Genomic DNA, 19,516 nt, shown 5'->3' with positions numbered 1-19,516 from the left:
TTGTGTCATTTGCAACTTTGCCAGTGCTACTTTTAATTCCATCATTCATTAAGATATATTGTAAATAGTTGCGCCCCCAGCACAGAGCCTTGCGGCACTTCACTCGCCACTGCCTACCATTCTGACAGGGACCCGTTTATTCCAACCCTTTGTTTCCTGTCTGCCAACCAATTCTCTATCCATGTCAATACCCTACCCCCAATACCATGTGCTCTAATTTTGCTCACTAATCTCCTGTGTGGGACCTTATCAAAAGCTCTTCGAGCTAAAGGAATCAAGGGATATGGGGAAAAAGCAGGAACCAGATGCTGATTTTAGATGATCAGCCATCATCGTATTGACTTGCGGTGCTGGCTCGTAGGGCCGAATGGCCTACTCCTCCTCCTATCTTTTTTTCTATGTTTCTATGATCACAGTCAATTTGCATCACTTTCATATTTGTCTTTATTTGTATTTAGAGCTTGGCTCAGAATCAGTTCTATCTCTTTCCATCTTAATGATGAATTTTCCCATGTGTTGGTTATTTTTCCCCAAAGGGGGCTAACAAAACAATTCTGGCCTATGGCACAGGACCAAATCTAATCTGGCCCACTCTCTAGTTTATTCTTCAACATAGTGATCCAAAATTGTGAATTGTGAATACAATCCATGAATTCCTCCTCTACGATGTTATTCCAATGTACCCCCAGATTACAGCAGTTGGGCAAAGGAAATTCATCCTTACGATATTCACAATTTACTATGAAAACGTATATGGAATAGAAAGGAGAAAGGGTGGAGTGTCAGGGAACATTATGCAATGTGCTGCGATATGTAATTGGCACAGTAAAATGCCTGGGAGACCAAGCAATCTACAGTTTGGAGTTATCACTGCTGGAATCATGGCCAGTGGGAGAGCTAGTGACGGGATGTTTGAACATTAGAGAATGTAGTTGATGATCAAGACTACTGTTTGATGAGTGTGAGAGGTCGATGCCTCTCAATCTCAATGTTTGCAACTGTTTCATTACAGAGATGCTGCCTGTCCAGCTGAGTTCCTCCAGCTGAAAATTTGGTTAAAACTTAAAAGTCTCAGCTCTTAATCACTCTCAGTCTCTTAGCATTATTCACTCAGTGGCTGAGCAGGGGTGCGGGAGCATTAAACAGCAGCTGTTAGCACGGGCTCAGGTCAGTTTCACTTGTGAGTGAGTGTACGATAGCTGTTGCACCCATTTGTGTATAAAAGGAAGACAAGCAATAAGAGAGCAATGTATTGGGGGCAGCTGTGTTGGAAAGGTTGTGTTGAATTGCAAGTGTTTTACTGAGGGTAAGTGGTTTTGGCTCGTGAGGCTTTGTCCAGGGGGCCAAACAGAGAGTGAAATTTAGTAAGGTCTATATTTTTGTGTAACTCTTCCTTCATCCCAGTGTAGCAGAGGTGACAAATGGGGTTGTGATATGCTCCTCCTGCAGGATGCAAGAAGTCAGGGAGACTCCCAGTCTCCATCAGCACTACCCTTGTGGGAAGTGCGCCCAGCTGCACTTCCTCACTGAGGGAATGAGGGAACTGGAGCTGCAGCTGGATGACCTCAGGATTGTCTGGGAAACTACGAGCATCGTAGATAGGTGTTATAGTGAGGTGGACATACCTAATGTAAAAGGAAGGTACACCCAATAGATGGGTGGCCACCAGAAAAAGGCATCAACTAGGAACGAAGGGCATTCCCTTCCACAACAACTATATCCTTTAGGAGTGGAGCAGGAAGGGTCTTGACACAAAACGTCAACTATTCCTTTTCGCTAGAAATGCTACCTGATCCGCTATGTTACTCCGGCTTTTTGTGTCCATATCCTTTTGGATACTGTTATGGCCAGGCCAGACCTACTCCTATGGCATTAGGAGACTCAGTAGTTAATGGGACTAACAGGGGATTTTGTGACAGCAAACGAGCACAAGGATGGTGTGTTGTCTCCCTGGTTTCAGGGCCCGAGAAGTCTCTGTGGCAGCAGATGAGTCTCAAGCGGGTAGATGAGCCAGAGGGACTAACGTTGTGTATGGCCGGGGATTTTGTGACAGCAAACGAGCACAAGGATGGTGTGTTGTCTCCCTGGTTTCAGGGCCCGAGAAGTCTCTGTGGCAGCAGATGAGTCTCAAGCGGGTAGATGAGCCAGAGTCATTATACACATTGGCACAAATGACTTAGGGAGGGAGGTAAACGTCATCGGGTGGCACTGCGTGCGGCAGCCTCGCCAGCAGTCTGTCCGTCAGTTCACCCTTTTTGTTATTTTTAGTCTGTTTTAGTATGTTTTTGGAGGTTTCTTCATATTTTTTTTATGTGGGGGAGGGGGTAAACGTCATCGGGTGGCACTGCGGGGAAACCGTTCCCAGTCACTTCCTGGAGGGTCGAGGATGCGTCCAGTCACTTCTTTGAGTCGCATCTTCGAGTCGCCCCCCCCCCCCCCCCCACTCGGGGCCTACCGACTGGATTGGCGCGACCTTTCCTGCCGGAGATGTGCCAGAGCATCAGCGGCGGCGGAGCACTGAGTTACCATCGCGGAGCGGGCGATGCCTGACCGGGGATTGCCGTGTTGGAGCTCCGGAGTGTTGGGCCAGCCGACTTTAACATCGTGGAGCTGTGGTCTGCAGTGCAGGTACAGCGCTGACATCGCGGAGTCCTGGGACCATTTGCCATAGCTCCGTCCAACTCGGCATGTGGATTTCGGGAGTCGCAGTCTCCGGTAGGAAGCGGCCGATTTGGAAACTCCAAGCCACTGAGTGTGTTCTTCCATTCCGACGACGGAGCTCTGATCATCCCGGCGACAGGGCCTGAACATCGGGCCGTCGTAGCGATGACTGCAGAGGGTTCAAAGGCCCTGACCACGGGTGAACAAAGAGGAAGATGACTGAACTTCATTGCCTTCCCTCACGTTGATCCCGCTGTGTGGGGGATGTTTATGTTAAACTCTATCATGTATTGTGTTCTTTTTTATTCATATGGCTGTATGGTAACTCAAATCTCACTGTACCAATTGGTGCATGTGACAATAAATGTAACTTGAACTTGAACTAAAGGGATGTAGTGCTACAGAGTAAATATAGAGAATAAGGCAAAAGTTTAAAAAAGCAGGAACCTCCAGATGGATCCTGGTGCTACTTTGCTGGTGAGGGTAGGACTGGAAAGATAGGATAACTTCTCAGCAAGATGTGGCTGAGGAGTTGGTGCAGGGGTCAGGGATTTTGAACTATTGAGATTCCTTCTGGGGCAGAGGTGACGTGTACAAGAGGGATGTGTTGCATCTTAACTAGAGGAAGACCAATATCCTGGCAGGGAGGTTTGTTCGTGCTAGTCTGAGGGTTTGAACTAGATTGGCAGGGGGACGGGAATCCAATGTAGTACAGTTGGAGGCTGGTACACAAGGCAATGACAGCAAGTTCAGTGGATAGGATGGGCAGGAGACTAACAAGGTGTAATGAAAGCAATTGGATTAAATTGCATTATTTCATTGCTAGAGGCCTGGCAGATAAAGCGGATGAACTCAGGGTGTGGATCGGTACATGCAACTGGGATGTTGTAGCCATGATGAGACCCTGTCTAAGAGAGGGACAGGACTGGCAGCATAATGTATCAGGGGACAGGTGCTGCAGGTGGGAAAGAGTGAGATTGAAAGTAGGAAGAGTTGCTTTTTTGATTAAGGAGAATATCACGGCAGTGGTCTGAAAAATAATGACTGGATATCGTTTACTGAGGTTATATGGGTGGAGCTGAGATTACGTTGTTGAAAGATTGTCCAATAAGGACATGTAGGTTTCACTCCAAACTGTAGGATGAGAAGGATGTTCAGCAACCGGTGCAGGACTTGAATGACCATCACCACATACAAGCCAAAATCAGAAGGCAGCTCAAGCGACCTCTCTTGGACCCACAATACCTCAACTCTGATCAAGAAGGCTCACCAGCGTCTCTTCTTCCTGAGGAGACTGAAGAAGGTCCATCTGCCTCCTCAGATCCTGGTGAACTTCTACCGCTGCCCCATCGAGAGCATCGTTACCAACTGTTACCAACATCGTTACCAACAGTATGGTATGGCAGCTGCTCTGTCTCCATCCGGAGAGCACTGAAGAGGGTGGTGAAAATTGCCCAACGCATCACCGGTTCCTCGCTCCCATCCATTGAGTCTGTCCAAAGCAAGCGTTGTCTGCGGAGGGCGCTCAGCATCGCCAAGGACTGCTCCCACTCCAACCATGGACTGTTTACCCTCCTACCATCCGGGAGGCGCTACAGGTCTATCTGTTGCCAGACCAGCAGGTCCAGGAACAGCTTCTTCCCTGCGGCTGTCACACTACTCAACAATGTACCTCGGTGACTGCCAATCACCCTCCCCCGGACACTCCTCCCACAGGAAAAACATTATGTCTGTGTACATGTAAATAGATTTACTTATTGAAATCATATTCTATGTCGCTCTTCCAGGGAGATGCTAACTGCATTTCGTTGTCTCTGTACTGTACACTGACAATGACAATTAAAGTTGAATCTGAATCTGAATCTGAATCTGACTCCCTGATGAGCTCAATGAGTTCTATGCACGCTTTGATAGGGATGTACCTTCCCGAGCCTTCATACACCTGATGGTATTACAGTCTCAGTCACAGAGGCCAATGTCAGAAGATCCTTCATGGGGGTGAACCCCTGGAAAGCATCTGGACCTTGCTTTCTCCCTCCTTCCCCTTCCCTCCCCAGCTCTCCCACAGCCTACTGTCTCTGCCCCTTCCTTTCTTTTTCCCACAACCCCCCACCCCCACCCGACATCAGTCTGAAGAAGGGTCTCGACCCAAAACGTTGCCTATTCCTTAGATGCTGCCTCACCCGTTGAGTTTCTCCAGCATTTTTGTCTACTTTGGACTTGATGGTATACCCGGTCATGTTCTTATAACCTGTGCAAACCAACTGGCTGGAGTTTTTGCAGACATCTTCAACCTCTCATTACTGCGGTCTGAGTTTCCCACCTGCTTTAAGAGGGCATCAATAATACCGGTGCCCAATAATAATAAAGTGATGTGCCTTGATGATTAAGTGCTTTGAGAGGTGGTTATACGCATAGCAAATCCTTCCTCAACCAGAACTGTGACCTGAAACTATTTGCTTACTGCCACAACAGGTCAACAGAGAATGCGATCTCTCTGGCCAATCTGCACTGGACCACTTTGACAATAAAAACACATATGTCAAGCTGTTGTTCATAGACAGCAGCTATCATCATCCCCTCCAAACTGGTTACCAAGCTCACAGAACTGGGTCTCTGCGCATCCCTCTGCAACTGGATCCTTGATTTCCTCATCAACAGACCACAACCTGTATAAATTGGCTGCAACACTTCCTCCTCAATAACCATCAGCATGGGAGCACCTCAAGGCTGCTTGCTCAGCCCCCTGCTCTACTCACTCTATACTCATGACTGTACAGCCGGACAAAGTTCGAACTCCATCTTCAAGTTTGCCAATGACACCACCGTTGTTGGATGAATTTTAGATGACAATGAGCCTGAGCATTGGGTGGAGGTCAACTGGTCAAATCTTGCCAGAACAACAACCTTGCTCTTAATATCAGTAATACCAAGAAACTGATTGCAGACTTACGAAGAGGAAGAACGAGGATCCTCAAACCTGTTTTATCGACGGGACGGTAGTGGAAAGAGTCAAAAACATCAAATTCCCGGGTGTGCATATCGCTGAAGAACTGTGAATATCTCTAAAGACCAGCACATTGATGCAATCATAAAGAAAGCCCACCAATGCCACATGTGGAGAGCATATTGACTGGTTGTATCATCGCCTGGTTCAGTAACTCGAACATCCAGCAATGAACAAGATTGCAGAAAGTGGTGAACACTGTCCAGTCTATTCACAGGCACTGACCTCCACACCATCAAAGGGATCTACAAGAGTTGTTGCCTCAAAAAGGCAGCCAGCATCATCAGAAACCCACAACACCCTGGCCACACACTCATTTCAGGATCCCTCATTCAGGAGCCTGAAAACTGTAACGTCCAGGTTCAGGAGTAGTTTCCTCCCTAAAACCTTCAGGCTATTAAACACTACAACTTCCAGATACTCCAAACTATATAGACCTGGGGACTGTATTTTTGCTCTATTATTGCTATTTATTTGTCTGTTTGTTTCCTTTATACAGTATATATACTGCACACTTTGCTGTTGTTTAGTGGGGGTTTTACAGAGAACTATGTTTACATATCTGTTGTGCTGTTGTAATTAAGAATCTCATAGTTTCAGTTTGGAACCTATGATAATAAAACACTCTTGACACTAGAATTAAAAAGATGATCAACTTGTTGGGGTTGAACCATAGGCCCCTATCTAGTTGCAAGAATGATAGGATTTACATAGTAAGGATATTTTACCTTCCCATTATAGACTGGGACTGCCATGTTGCCAAGGGCCACATGTGGCACAGTGGTGCCGCAGTAACGTTGTGGTGAGGACTGCGTGTTGCTGGTCAGACGGAGGGCAGTGGAACAACTCTGGGACTGCTCAGAGTTGGTAGACTGGGCGATGTTCAAGACCTCACATTGTCGATACAGTGGCAGCACTGTGGCGCAGCGGGAAGAGTTGCTGCCTTACAGCGCCAGGGACCCGGGTTCGATCGTGACCAAGGGTGTTCTCTGTATGTAGTTTGTCCATTCATCCTGTGACCAACATGGGTCATCGCCAGGTGCATCAGATTCCTCCCATACTCCAAAGCCATACAGGTTTGTAGGTTTATCGACTTAAGGGGCTGTCCCACGAGCATGCGACCTGCATGCGACAAGCGCGACCAAACCGGAAGCGGGAGCCGCGCGGAGATCGAGTGATCCCCTTACAGGTCCGGTCCCACCAGCATGCGACCTGCATGCGGCGAGTGCGACCAAACCGGAAGCGGGAGCCGCGCGGAGATCGAGTGATCCCCTTACAGGTCCGGTCCCACCAGCATGCGCCTGCATGCGACAAGCGCGACCAAACCGGAAGCGGGGGCCGCACGAAGGTTGATAGAGTGACGTGAAGTTTGAGCGGTGCGCGGGAAGTTCGCGCGTGACATACGGTGTCGAGGCGGTGCGTACGGCATTGAGGCAGCGGCGGGCCGGCAGGCCATTGTCGCGTGGAATTTTTGAACATGGTCAGTTTTTCGGAGCCCAGCTCCGCACAACTCCATACGGCTCCGGCGATCGAAGTGGGACCGGCCCCGCGAGGCCGTACGGCTCAAGCGACCATGTTAGGTCACGCTTGCCATATGGAGTCGCATGCTCGTGGGACAGGCCCTTTAGACTTTTTCTCACGGAGAGTTGTGAGCCTGTGCAATTCTCTGCCTCGGAGGGAGGCCGGTTCTCTGGATACTTTCAAGAGAGACCTAGATAGGGCTCTTAAAGATAGTGGAGTCAGGGGATATGGGGTGAAGGCTGGAACGGGGTACTGATTGTGGATCAGCCAAGATCACATTGAATGGCGGTGCTGGCTCAAAGGGCCGAATGGCCTACTACTGCACTATTGTCTGTTGTCTATTGATTAAAAAAATTGTAAGTTGTCCTTAGTCTATAGGATAGAGTTAGTGTACTGATGGCTGGTTGGCACAGACTCAATGGGCCAAAGGGCCTGTTTCAACGCTATATCTCTACAGTCTAAAGGCTTAGATGGAATGGAATCTGTCACGTTTGTTCAGGAAAGGTTCCTTAGGCAATTTGACGAGACCCTTGCAAGGGAGAGGGGAAAGCCTGACCTTCTCTGCGCGACGGGGCCATGTGAATCCTGACTGCTAAGTTACCGTGGATGCCTTGCATCTTAGCATGAGGGACTTTATCAAATACCTTAATAAAATCCAAGCACATAATGTTCAGTACCCTTCACTGTTTTATAGGTCATTGTGGCGTGAATCTAGATGGGGGTGGTAGCCCCTACAAACCAATCACAAATATCGATTGCGTTATACAGTTATTGACAGTTCCCCAACCCAATCACAAAGTACCCCATTACATTGTGTCTGCAGAAAGTTCTAGCAGGTACTCAGTTAACAGGACTTGCATATGAAAAGAAACATTTGCCCAGGTAATTGTAAACAGTCCTGAGTATACAGCAGCATTGTTAACGGTACTTGCAACTCCTCCTCCATTCGGCTAATCATCATCATGTATTTGCAACACCTCTGAGCAATGTCCTCATGAATTTAGACAAAGGAAGGACATCTAGTGCGCACCTTATCCTGCCCATCTATCTAGGCTTCAGACTTTATGGTGCCCGTTCACCGCTTGATATTTTCCACAGAAAGAGACCAAACAGGCCATGCAACTGCAAGATCCTATAGCAGAGCATTTTGCTTTGATGCAACTGCAAGATCCTCCATTTTGCGATACCTCTGATTTGGCCAATATGAACAAGAGGTGTTGGACTTTGTGAAGCTGAATGTAAGGGGACAGTATCAATGGCAAGACCCTCAACTCCCTGTCCTCACCGTTGCCTTTTAGTTTCCTGTCCTGTTCACGGCTTATCAATGTTTTCATTTGATATCCTCTTTCACGGCACAGTTTTGGATCCTTCTAGTTTGCTGCTGCGTGGAGCTCTTGACAATTGTCCACGATTTATTTCTTGTCCTTGTGCCTGGGTATATATGGGATGTCCGGGAGTACGACCTCTCTCTGTTTTTTTGTTGCGAACATACTGTGCCTGAATTTTATTTCCTAACCTTGAACACCTACTTAAGTTCTGCCATGAACTGGTTGTTCTCCTTCATGTTTATTGAAACTTGCTGCCAGGTAGTGTCAACTCTAACCAATTATTCCAGATGTCTTTGTCCTTTCCCATAACTATGCCAAACCTTACAGAGCTGTCTCCTTCATTTGTTCTGGTTCATTCTTTAAAACTAAACCAAAGACCATACTCTTTTCTGTTGGCCATGTACTGCATGCTCATTAAAGAAGTCTCCTCATAAGCACATGAAGGATTCTGCCCCATTTTGTACGATATGCTCCGTAACCGACCCAGGTAATGTTAAGATTATTGAAATCCTGTGGTATTGCATCCATATTACTGTGCAATGTCAGAAACTTTCTTGTATCTAACATTTAGGGGGCTAAAGCACACTTCCAGCAATTAAACTGCTCAAGTTTTGTTCGTAGATTCAACACATTGGGCGTAATTTGTTATGAGATACAAGGAACTGCAGATGTTGGTTCAAAAAAAAAGACACAGAATGCTGTGTCAGGTTGCTTCTCCAGAGAATATGGTCTGGAGCCAAAACGTCGCCTATCTATGTTCTCCAAAGATGCAAACTACTGGAGGAACTCACTAGGTCGGGCAGCAACTCTGGAGGGAAACGGACAGATGACATTTCAGGTCAGGGTCCTCTTCAGACCAATGACTGACTTTGTTAATCTTTCAAACAAATGTTTCCTGGTTTCTTCTTTAACCAATATTGCTAAACGTTTCCCTTCTCGTGCTCCATCCAGCCGGACTGAAAATACTTCAACCGTGAATGTTGAGTTGTCAGTTCTATCAAGTTCTGTTATAGTCACCAACAAACTTCCATATCTCGCTGGCCTCATGTTATTATTTTTATTTCATTTTTGACTTAGTATTTGAGTATAAAGTATTGTGTATTGCCAAGCATCATGTTTCCTTATGCTCTAGTTTTTGGCTTTCATGCATATTCCTCTGGGTCTAAATCTCTACATAACATTATGTATCTAAACTACATAAATTTGCATGTCATCACCCTGAGACTGAAGGTTGACTGTAAACCCAGCAGACATTTCAGGATAATTAAGGGACACTCAAGGGAAAATGCCAGGAATCAGTTCTATCTGCTAGAAAATTCAGATGAAGAGCAAGTATTCATGAAACCTTTTGCCAAAGGACTGAGAAAATCTGGAGATGTTCCATAAATGCCTGGGTGCTGAAATAATTGAATAATTCAAAACTTGACTGAAAAAACCTTCTACCCAGCATCCTGGCCAGTGTTCACTGACAACCATCAAGTCCCAGATTTAAATTCCTGTGGCCAACAGAGGCTTGGTGGAGGATAATGATGAACAAATGGCCCTTTAACGTACTGAGCACCGGGATTTAGAAAGGAGAGATTGGTGGACAAGTCTAACCATGAAAATCCAACCAACACTTTTAACGTTAGTGTTTCCAAGAGTCAACAAAAAAGAAAGTAGGTGTCAGGTTGAAAATGACATGGGATAAATTAATGCAAAGCACATAGTGACTTGTGGGACTACTCAGGCGGGTTGGGGTTGATTTTATTTAGGATGGTGTTTAAGAATTCATTGTAAATCGAAGTTGAGAATTATTACATTACAGCATTGAAACAGGTCATTCAGCCAATCATGTCCACACCAAGCTTTTTGCCCATCTACACTAATCCCGTTTGCCCACATTGGGACTGCATCCATCCATGACTTGCCTGTTCAAATGTTTGCGTACGCGCCTTCTAAACTTGATAATTATATCTGACTCCACCACCTCCTCTAGCAGCGAGTTCCAAATATTAACTACAAACTATTAAATAAAAAACGTGCCCCCCAGATTCCCTTCAACCGATGCCCTAAAGTAACCTGTCCCACTTGGTCGTCATTTACGCGACAGGCCGGTAGTGACTGGCGCTCAACGGTCGCGCGCCATCATGCGTCCGCACAGCCGTCTGGAGCGTGTGACGTCATTTGAAGATGGACACAAAATCAGTCTGAAGAAGGGTCTCGACCCGAAACATAACCTATTGCTTCTCTCCAGAGATGCTGCCGGTCCCGCTGAGTTACTCCAGCATTTTGTGTCTATCTCCAATCGTCTTGGTCCCACTCTGGGAGTAGAAGTGGGGGCGGATCCGGAAAACAACGGCCGTGAGCCCCAGGCCGAGCTCGGTGATCGTTTGCCTGCTTCTGCTGCTGTTGGAGGTGAGACGTTGCACCACGCCAGGGTCTTGGGCCTGTCCCACTTTGGCCATCAGTTACGCAACAGGCTAGACACTCACCACACTCCTCCACACTACTCCATGCTATCCACTCGCTACCCACACGCTACCCACATGCTACCCACACGCTAGCCGGTCGCGTAAATGACGTAAATGACGCCCAAGTGGTACAGGCCGTTTATGTTTTGATAACTACACCATGAGAGGAAAATTCTGAGTATCGACCCCATCAATGCATTTCATAATCTTATATACTTCTATAAAGTTACCCTCCATCCTCCATTGCTACAGCAAAAACAAATCCACCCCATCCAATCTCTTCCCATAATTAAACTCATTTATTCTAGGCAACGTCTTGCTGAATTCCCCCTGGCCTCTCACCATTGCAATCATATCCTTCCTATAGAGTGGTGACCAGAACTGCACACAATATTCCAAATACAATCTATCCAGTGTTTGTAAAGTTGTAACGTAAATTTTAATCCACAATTTGAGAGGGAGAATGGTAAATTGGAGGTGTCGGTATTACAGTTGAGCAAAGGGGAATATGGAGCCATGAGGGAGGAGTTGGCCAAAGTTGACTGGAAAGATACCTTAGCAGGGATGACAGTGGAACAACAATGGCAGGTATTTCTGAGAATAATACAGAAGATGCAGGATCAGTTCATTCCAAAGAGGAAGAAAGATTCCAAGGGGAGTAGGGGGCTGACAAGGGAAGTCAGGGACAGTATAAAAATAAAAGAGATCAAGTATAACAACATAGCAAAGATGAGCGGGAAGCCAGAGGATTGGGTAACTTTTAAAGAGCAACAGAAGATAACTAAAAAGGCAATATGGGGAGAAAAGATGAGGTATGAAGGTAAGCTAGCCAAGAATATAAAGGAGGATAGTAAAAGCTTCTTTAGGTATGTGAAGAGGGAAAAAAAACTAGTTAAGGCCAAAGTTGGACTCTAGAAGACTGAAAAGGGTGAATTTATTATGGGGAACAAGAAAATAGTGAGCTGAACAGTACTTTGGATCTGTCTTCACTAAGGAGAACACAAACAATCTCCCTGATGTACTAGTGGCCAGAGGATCTAGGGTGACGGAGGAATTGAAAGAGATTCACATTAGGCAGGAAACGGTGTTGGGTAGACTGATGGGACTGAAGGCTGATAAATCCCCAGGGCCTGATGGTCTGCATGCCAGGGTACGTAAGGAAGTGGCTCTAGAAATCGTGGATGCATTAGTGATCATTTTCCAATGTTCTATAGATCCAGGATCAGTTCCTGTGGATTGGAGGGTGTTATCCCACTTTTTAAGAAGGGCGGCAGAGAGAAAAAACGGAATTATACACCAGTTAGCCTGACATCGGCGGTGGGGAAGATGCTGGAGTCAATTATAAAAGATGAAATAGCGGCACATTTGGATAGCAGTAGCAGGATCGGTCCGAGTCAGCATGGATTTACGAAGGGGAAATCATGCTTGGCTAATCTTCTGGATTTATTTTCTGGATGTAACCAGGATAATGGACAAGGGAGAGCCAGTGGATGTAGTGTACCTGGACTTTCAGAAAGCATTGGTAATATCCCACATAGGAGATTAGTGGACAAATTTTGAGCACATGCCATTGAGGGTAGGGTACTGACATGGAGAGAAAATTGGTTCGCAGACAGGAAACAAAGAGTAGGGATTAACGGATCCCTTTCAGAATGTCAGGCAGTGACTAGTGGCGTACCACAAGGCTCGGTGCTGGGACCGCAGCTATTTACAATATACATCAATGATTTGGATGAAAGGATTAAAAGTAACATTAGCAAATTTGCATATGACACAAATCTGGGTGGCTGTGTGAACTGTGAGGCGGTTGCTATGAGAATGCAGGGTGACTCGGACAGGTTGGGGGAGTGGGCAGATGCATGGCAGATGCAGTTTAATGTGGATAAATATGAGGTTATCCACTTTGGTATAAAAAACAGGAAGGCAGATTATTATCTAAATGGTGTCAAGTTGGGAAAAGGGGAAGTGCAACGGGATCTGGGGGGTCCTTGTTCATCAGTCACTGAAAGTAAGCATGCAAGTACAGCAGGCAGTGAAGAAAGCGAATGGCATGTTGGCCTTCATAACAAGAGGAGATGAGTATAGTAGCAAAGAGGTCCTTCTGTAGTTGTACAGGGCCCTAGTGAGACCACACCTGGAGTATTGTGTGCAGTTTTGGTCTCCAAACTTGAGGAAGGACATTCTTGCTATTGAGGGAATGCAGCGTAGGTTCACGAGGTTGATTCCCGGGATGGCGGGTCTATCATATGATAAAAGAATGGAGCGACTGGGCTTGTACACTCTGGAGTTTAGATGGATGAGAGAAGATCTTATTGAAACATGGAATATTATTAAGGGTTTCTTCTTCTTCTTGCTTATGCACAGCCTAAACTTGTAGGATAACTTGTTCTATTTGATCTTATTTGAATATGCACACCTGGTTGATTGCATTTGTCGAAACAGGGTGGACCACGAGAAGGTTGCAATCTCCCACCCTATTAAGGGTTTGGACACGCTAGAGACAGGAAACATGTTCCCAATGTTGGGGGAGTCCAGAACCAGAGGCCATAGTTTAAGAATAAGTGGTATGCCATTTCTAATGGAAAAACATTTTCACTCAGAGAGTTGTGAGTGTGTGGAATTCGCTGCTTCAGAGGGTGGTGGAGTCTGGTTCTCAGGATGCTTTCAAGAGAGATTTAGATAGAGCTCTTAGGGATAGTGGAGTTAAGGTATATGGAGAGAAGGCAGGAACGGGGTACTGATTGGGGATGATCAGCCATGATCACATTGAATGGCGGTGCTGGCTCGACGGGCCGAATGGCCTACTACCACACCTATTGTCTATTGTCTATTGTATTGACCCATCTTTTATATTCTATGTGAAGGAATGGACTGCAGATGCTTGTTTAAACAGAAGATAGGCACAAAAAGCTGGAGTAAATCAGTGAGGCAGGCAGCATTTCTGGAGAAAAGGAATAGGTGATGTTTCGGGTCGAGACCCTTCTTCAGACTGAAAGGGATAAGAGAGATGTAGATGGTGATATAGAGAGATATAGTACAAATAAATGAAAGATATGGTAAAAAGTAACGGTGTTAAAGGATCAGGCCATTGTTAGCTGTGAGCTGGCCTTGGTGTGCTATGTCCTGACCTATGAAAGCAATCATGATATATGGCATCCACCGCTATTATTGCCACTTTCTAGGAGTTATGGAACTGAAAAGGAGCACAGACTCGAGAACCGAGTGGCTTACATCATCTGATATTCCTTTCTGTCATCTTAAATTCTTGTTGTGTAGATTCATAACCTTCCTGTCGTTTCTTCCCATAAATCACATTCTTCCTATAGTGTGGCAACCCATATTTTATTTTACTTTTCCCAAGTTCAGATAGAAGGAGTGGGGTGCTTATCTGAATGATTGTACTGGGTGATTCCTCATGAAAGCTGTCTTGCCGTTGACCCATTGTTGGGGGAGAGGTGCCCTCAATCCCAGTGAAGCGTCTTCAATCACTTGCTCAAGGGGCCAGTCAGCAGAGATAGTCCAGAGATCAATGCCAGAACTATGGCCAAAAGGACTTGGATGTAGTTCACGAAGGTCTCCCTTGTATTCCCGAGAAGAGAAAATTCTGTAGCACACGAACTTCATCCTGGGCTTGATACGCACCATTCTACAGTGAACACGCAATGAGCCCTAACATCTTACATGGCAGTGGCTTAGTCTGCTGGAGAGCATGACTCTGAATGTACTGGTTGTCATTTTGTTAAATCCCAGAGGAGAGAGTTGGTGGGCAGCCATTTTGAGAGGAGAGGAGACAAAATTGCCAGGAGAATGGAAAGAAAACAATGTTTTGATTGAAAGAAGGCTTTGTTTCAAGTGAAGGTGGGATATTTGAAAAAAAGTGTGTTTGGCTGAGGAAGAGGTTCAACAGCCAATAAAGAACAGAGTGGCACAGTTGTGAGGAAAACGTCATTGAGGGAAAGTGTAACACTGAGGCTTTGGTGAGAGAACTGAGGAAAGGGTATTAGCAGGTTAGTCTGTTCTTCCCACCATTTTGGCCTTGGAGAAATGGCAGGTGGGATAATGGCAGACACTTCCTGCAGGATGTTGCAAGTTAGGGGGATTTTCAATGCCCTTAAGGACCTGCAGTAAGTATGTTACAACAGCGGTGGTCGGGCCTGTGATGCCGGGCCTAGCTCCGAGGCATAGCAGGAAAGGAACAAGTGTGATAGAGCCATTGTGACAGGAGACTTGTTAGTTAGGGGCATAGACAAGATATTCTGCAAATGAGATTCCACATGTGTTGCCTCCATGGTGTTTGGATCCAAGTGCTTGCACACCATTCTCAAGGGAGAAGTTGAGCAGCTGGAAGTCATTGTGCATGTTGGCACTGCGACATAGATAGCAAAAGGGATGTGGTTCCGCAAAGTGAATTTAGGGAGTTAGGCAGCAGACTTAAAAGCAAGAGACCAAGGGTAGTAATCACCAGATTATCCTGTTGTCACATTCAAGTGATGGTAGAAATGGGAAGATAGGACAGGTAAATACATGGCTGAGGAGAAGGTGCTGGGAGCAGGATTCAGATTGTTAGACCATTGGGATCACTTCGGGGGCAGCATTGACCTGTACAAGAGGGACGGGTTGCATCTGAAATGGTGGCGGCATGTATCCTTGCAGGGAGGTTTGTTAGTTCTACTCAGGAATGTTTAAACTAGAGAGGCGGGGGGGGTGTGAACCAGAGTAGGAGCGCAGAAATTGGAAGGTGTGATGATGGGAAGGTAGAGATCAGGACCAGTAAGTCTCAAAGGAAGGACAGGTAGCGAGAGGTGAAGGAATATGGTGATGATGATGGGCTCAAGTGTGTTTATTTCAAAGAAAGAGTATTGTGGTGAAAGCAGATGAACCTGGAGCCTGGATTGGCGCATGGGACTGTGATGTTGTGACCATTGTGGAAACATGGTGTTTAAGAAGGAACTGCAGATGCTGGAAAATCGAAGGTACACAAAAATGCTGGAGAAACTCAGCGGGTGCAGCAGCATCTATGGAGTGAAAGAGATAGGCAACGTTTCGGCACAAAACACTGCCTATCTCCTTCGCTCCATAGATGCTGCTGCACCCGCTGAGTTTCTCCAGCATTTATGTGTACCGTGGAAACATGGTTGCAGGAGGGACTTGTCTGGCAGCTCAACGTTTTGGATTTCAATGTCTCAGACGTGATGTAAAGGGAGACAAAAGAGGATTTGCACTACAGGTTAGGAAGACTGTCACGGCTGCATCAGAGAGGACATTGGAGCGTTTGTGTGCTGAGGTGGTATGGGTGGAACTTAGAAATAAGGTAGGTACAAGCTCTCTAATGAGTTTGAACTTATAGGCACTCCAATAGCAAGCAGAAGATGGAGGACCAGATATGGAGACAAATTACCGACAGATGCTAAAGAAACATGGTTATCTTAGCGGGTGATTTAACATTTCCCAATTTTGACAGGGACTTGCTCAGTGCTAAAGATTTAGATGGGGCAGAATTTTTTAGGTATATCCAAGAAGTTTTATTGAAACAGTAAGCGGATCGTCCAACCTGAGAAAGGAACATACTGGACCTTGTGTGGATAGCTGGCCTACACCCCCCCCCCCCCCCCCCCCCCCCCCCCCCGACACTATTATTTTTTTTATTCAAATCGTTTGCTATGTCGCTCTTCAAGGGAGATGCTAAATGCATTTCGTTGTCTCTGTACTGTACACTGACAATGACAATTAAAATTGTAATCTGATCCTGAATCTGAATCTGAATTTTCTTGAAACAGTTAAGCTAACCTGAGGAATGAGCCTGGCCAGGTGACTGGTGTTTCCGTGGATGAGCATTTTGGGATAGCGATCATAAATACGCAAGTTTTAAAACAATTTTGAATCGAGAGAAGTTTGGACATTATAGCACGCTGCTAAATTGGAGAAGGGCAAACAACAATGTTATGAGGTAGGAGCTTGGAAGGGTACACGAGGAACAATTGTTATTGAGTAAGACACATCTGTCATATGGGACAGACACAAAATGCTGGAGTAACTCAGCGGGTCAGCATTGTGTGTCTATCTTCGGTGTAAAGCAGCATCTGCAGTTTCTTCCTACACATCACACAGCTTTATTCTGAATTATAATGTGATCTGTGGAAATGCACTGAATAATCTCAGTATAAATGTTTAATGAAAATCTAAATTCACAGATATAGTCAATTGGGAAAATGACAGAATTTACTTCAGACACGTGTGAGATGTTACAATTTGAACAATTAAAACAGGGCAGGGTTTACAAGTAAATGGTAATATCCTGGAGAGTGTTGTAGAATAGAGAGGTTTAGGTGTATACAGTTAGACAGGGTGGTGAAGACAGCAGTTGGCAAGCGAGCCATTATCAGTCATGGCATTGAACATTGGAACTGGGATGTCATGCAAGACATGCAAGACATTAGTGAGAATCCACCTGGAATACTGTGAGCTGTTCTAGTCACCTGGATGTAGGAAGTTAGTTATTTAGCTAGAAAGGGTGAAGAAAAGTTTCATGAGGGTGTTACTGCAAATGGATGGCATGAGTTATAATTAGGGCTGGGCTTTGTTTCCTGGAGCAAGGGGTGATGTTACACAGATAACATTCTGAGAGATATAGAGAAAGTGAAAGGTTATTGTCCGCTTTCCAGGGTAGAGGATTCTAAAGCTAGAGGGCATACATGTCTTGGGAACCAGAGGGGCAAGTATTTTCACACTGAGAGTGGGTTGATATATGAAACAATCTGCCAGAGGAGGTAGTGGAGATAGATATAATTACAACATTTAAAATACATGAATAGAAAAGGTTGAAAGGTAGATAGGACAAAGGGAGATGAGTGGCGGTAGCTCTCCTGGTCACCATGGTCAGCATTGATGCGTTAGACTGAAGGGCCTGTTTGCTTGCTGGATGAATCTAATACCCTGTGACTATGTGACCATGTGGCCAACGTGGACAATGTGGGTGAAGGGTCTGTCTGTCAGATGTATAATTCCCGGAATCTAGGAATATATTAACATGGTTAATACCCGGTCAGAACAATATCTGCTTCTCGGTAGATGATGGGAACACAATCAGAAAAAAGCCACTGATGCAATAAATTGAAACAGATGTTGTAAGATGCTCAAACAATCTGGAGAAAAAGGCTGTAAAGAGCACATTAGGACAGAGTAGTGAATGGTTACCTGATTCACAGGGCCCATCGTGCGTGAGGCTGAGATTGCCATGCTTGCCACTATGAAATGCTTCCTTCAGTCTGCAGATGTTGCTGTAAGTCATTCCATCCGACGCACACACACTCTCCTGTGATCGGCATGTGCACTGGGGTTCAGGGATGTCTCCAGAGACGAGGACATTGATGTCGAGCTGGCACTCCAAGTCTTCTCCACACCTTCCGTAGAAGTGGTTGGTGTGGTCCAGGTCACAGATTTGTCCCTCGGCATTGCCACATTCGGGGCAGCAGTCACACCCATCCTGCACTGTGCCCGCCACACAAACAGCGAGCGGGGGGCACAGCTCTGGCTGGCACACCCCACACCCATCCCCTTCGTGCAACAGCCGCAGCCACCCCCTGTGGTAAAAGGTGGGGAGACTGTGTGCAACCTGAGTGAGGAGCAGCATTACTGCAGCAGACAGCACTGAATTCATTGTGGCTCCAGAATGCAAGGGACTCCCGTCTCAATATATCCTGGGTCAGAGTCACTGTCCACATACGCTCAACCTTTCAGAAAGATGAGTGATCGAAACAAAATATTTTGCATATAAAATCCATCCAAGAATGTACAGTCACCGAACCAGATTCAATGGAAGAGTGCAAGCCGATAGAAGCCAGCACTTCTTGATATTATGTCAACACAAGATCCAAGGCCATTCTGAAGAAATCATCTGCACTTCACACAGTCCTGGAGGAAAGAGTGGTGCGGTGAAATGCATGAAGAAGCTGTGCGGAGCAGGAACTGGCTGCTGTCGATCTGCTGCATAATTTCCCCTTCTTTATTCCACTTTATGAAGTGTTGTCTGCTTGCCAAATCTCTCGGCCTCACACACACGCAGCAAGCTCATATCCAGTCACAGGAAAATAGCTTGCAGCTAAAGCTGCCAGATGGAATTTGGTAAGATAAAAACATCGAACTTTCTTTGGTTTTTACATGGCAAGGATTCCCGGGCTTGGATTTATCAGAATGGAAACAGTTATCTCATGTCCTCTAAAAGAGACATTGATGTCTGGTACTGAATGCAAAAAATGGTTTGGATGACATCACTTTGAACATGAATGAGCGGTTTAGTGATTGTTTAATATTAGCCAACGTTTCAGACCATATTTAAGAAACTTTTTTTTTTTTTTTTTAAACTTTGGCCGTCATTAGTGTCTGAAAGGTTGAAGGGCTCTGGCCTGTCGCCACCAATGGCTGACCCAGGCCCAGAGGGCACCCTCCCACCACACCGACCAGTCCATGTCAATTGCTCTGTGTGCCCTGACTGTCAGAGATTATGGAGAGAAGGCAGGAGAATGGGGTTAGGAGGGAGAGATAGATCA

General features: G+C 45.9%; 1 protein-coding gene across 1 annotated transcript in view; it reads right to left on the bottom strand.

Moving 5' to 3' along the window:
* LOC129701411 (kazal-type serine protease inhibitor domain-containing protein 1-like) overlaps positions 1 to 19,234 on the bottom strand; it is a 59,619-nt gene extending 40,385 nt beyond the window's left edge. The window contains exon 1 of the mRNA XM_055642565.1: positions 18,165 to 19,234. Coding sequence (XP_055498540.1) covers positions 18,165 to 18,627 — 463 coding nt within the window. The 5' untranslated portion in view covers positions 18,628 to 19,234. The remainder of the gene's footprint in view (positions 1 to 18,164) is intronic.
* Between the last annotated feature and the right edge of the window lie 282 nt (positions 19,235 to 19,516).

The sequence above is a fragment of the Leucoraja erinacea genome, chromosome 11 (genome assembly GCF_028641065.1).
Source record: "Leucoraja erinacea ecotype New England chromosome 11, Leri_hhj_1, whole genome shotgun sequence".
Classification (NCBI taxonomy): Eukaryota; Metazoa; Chordata; class Chondrichthyes; order Rajiformes; family Rajidae; genus Leucoraja; species Leucoraja erinaceus.
The sequence above is the reverse complement of the archived record's forward strand: the minus strand, read 5'-3'. Positions and strand labels throughout refer to the sequence as shown.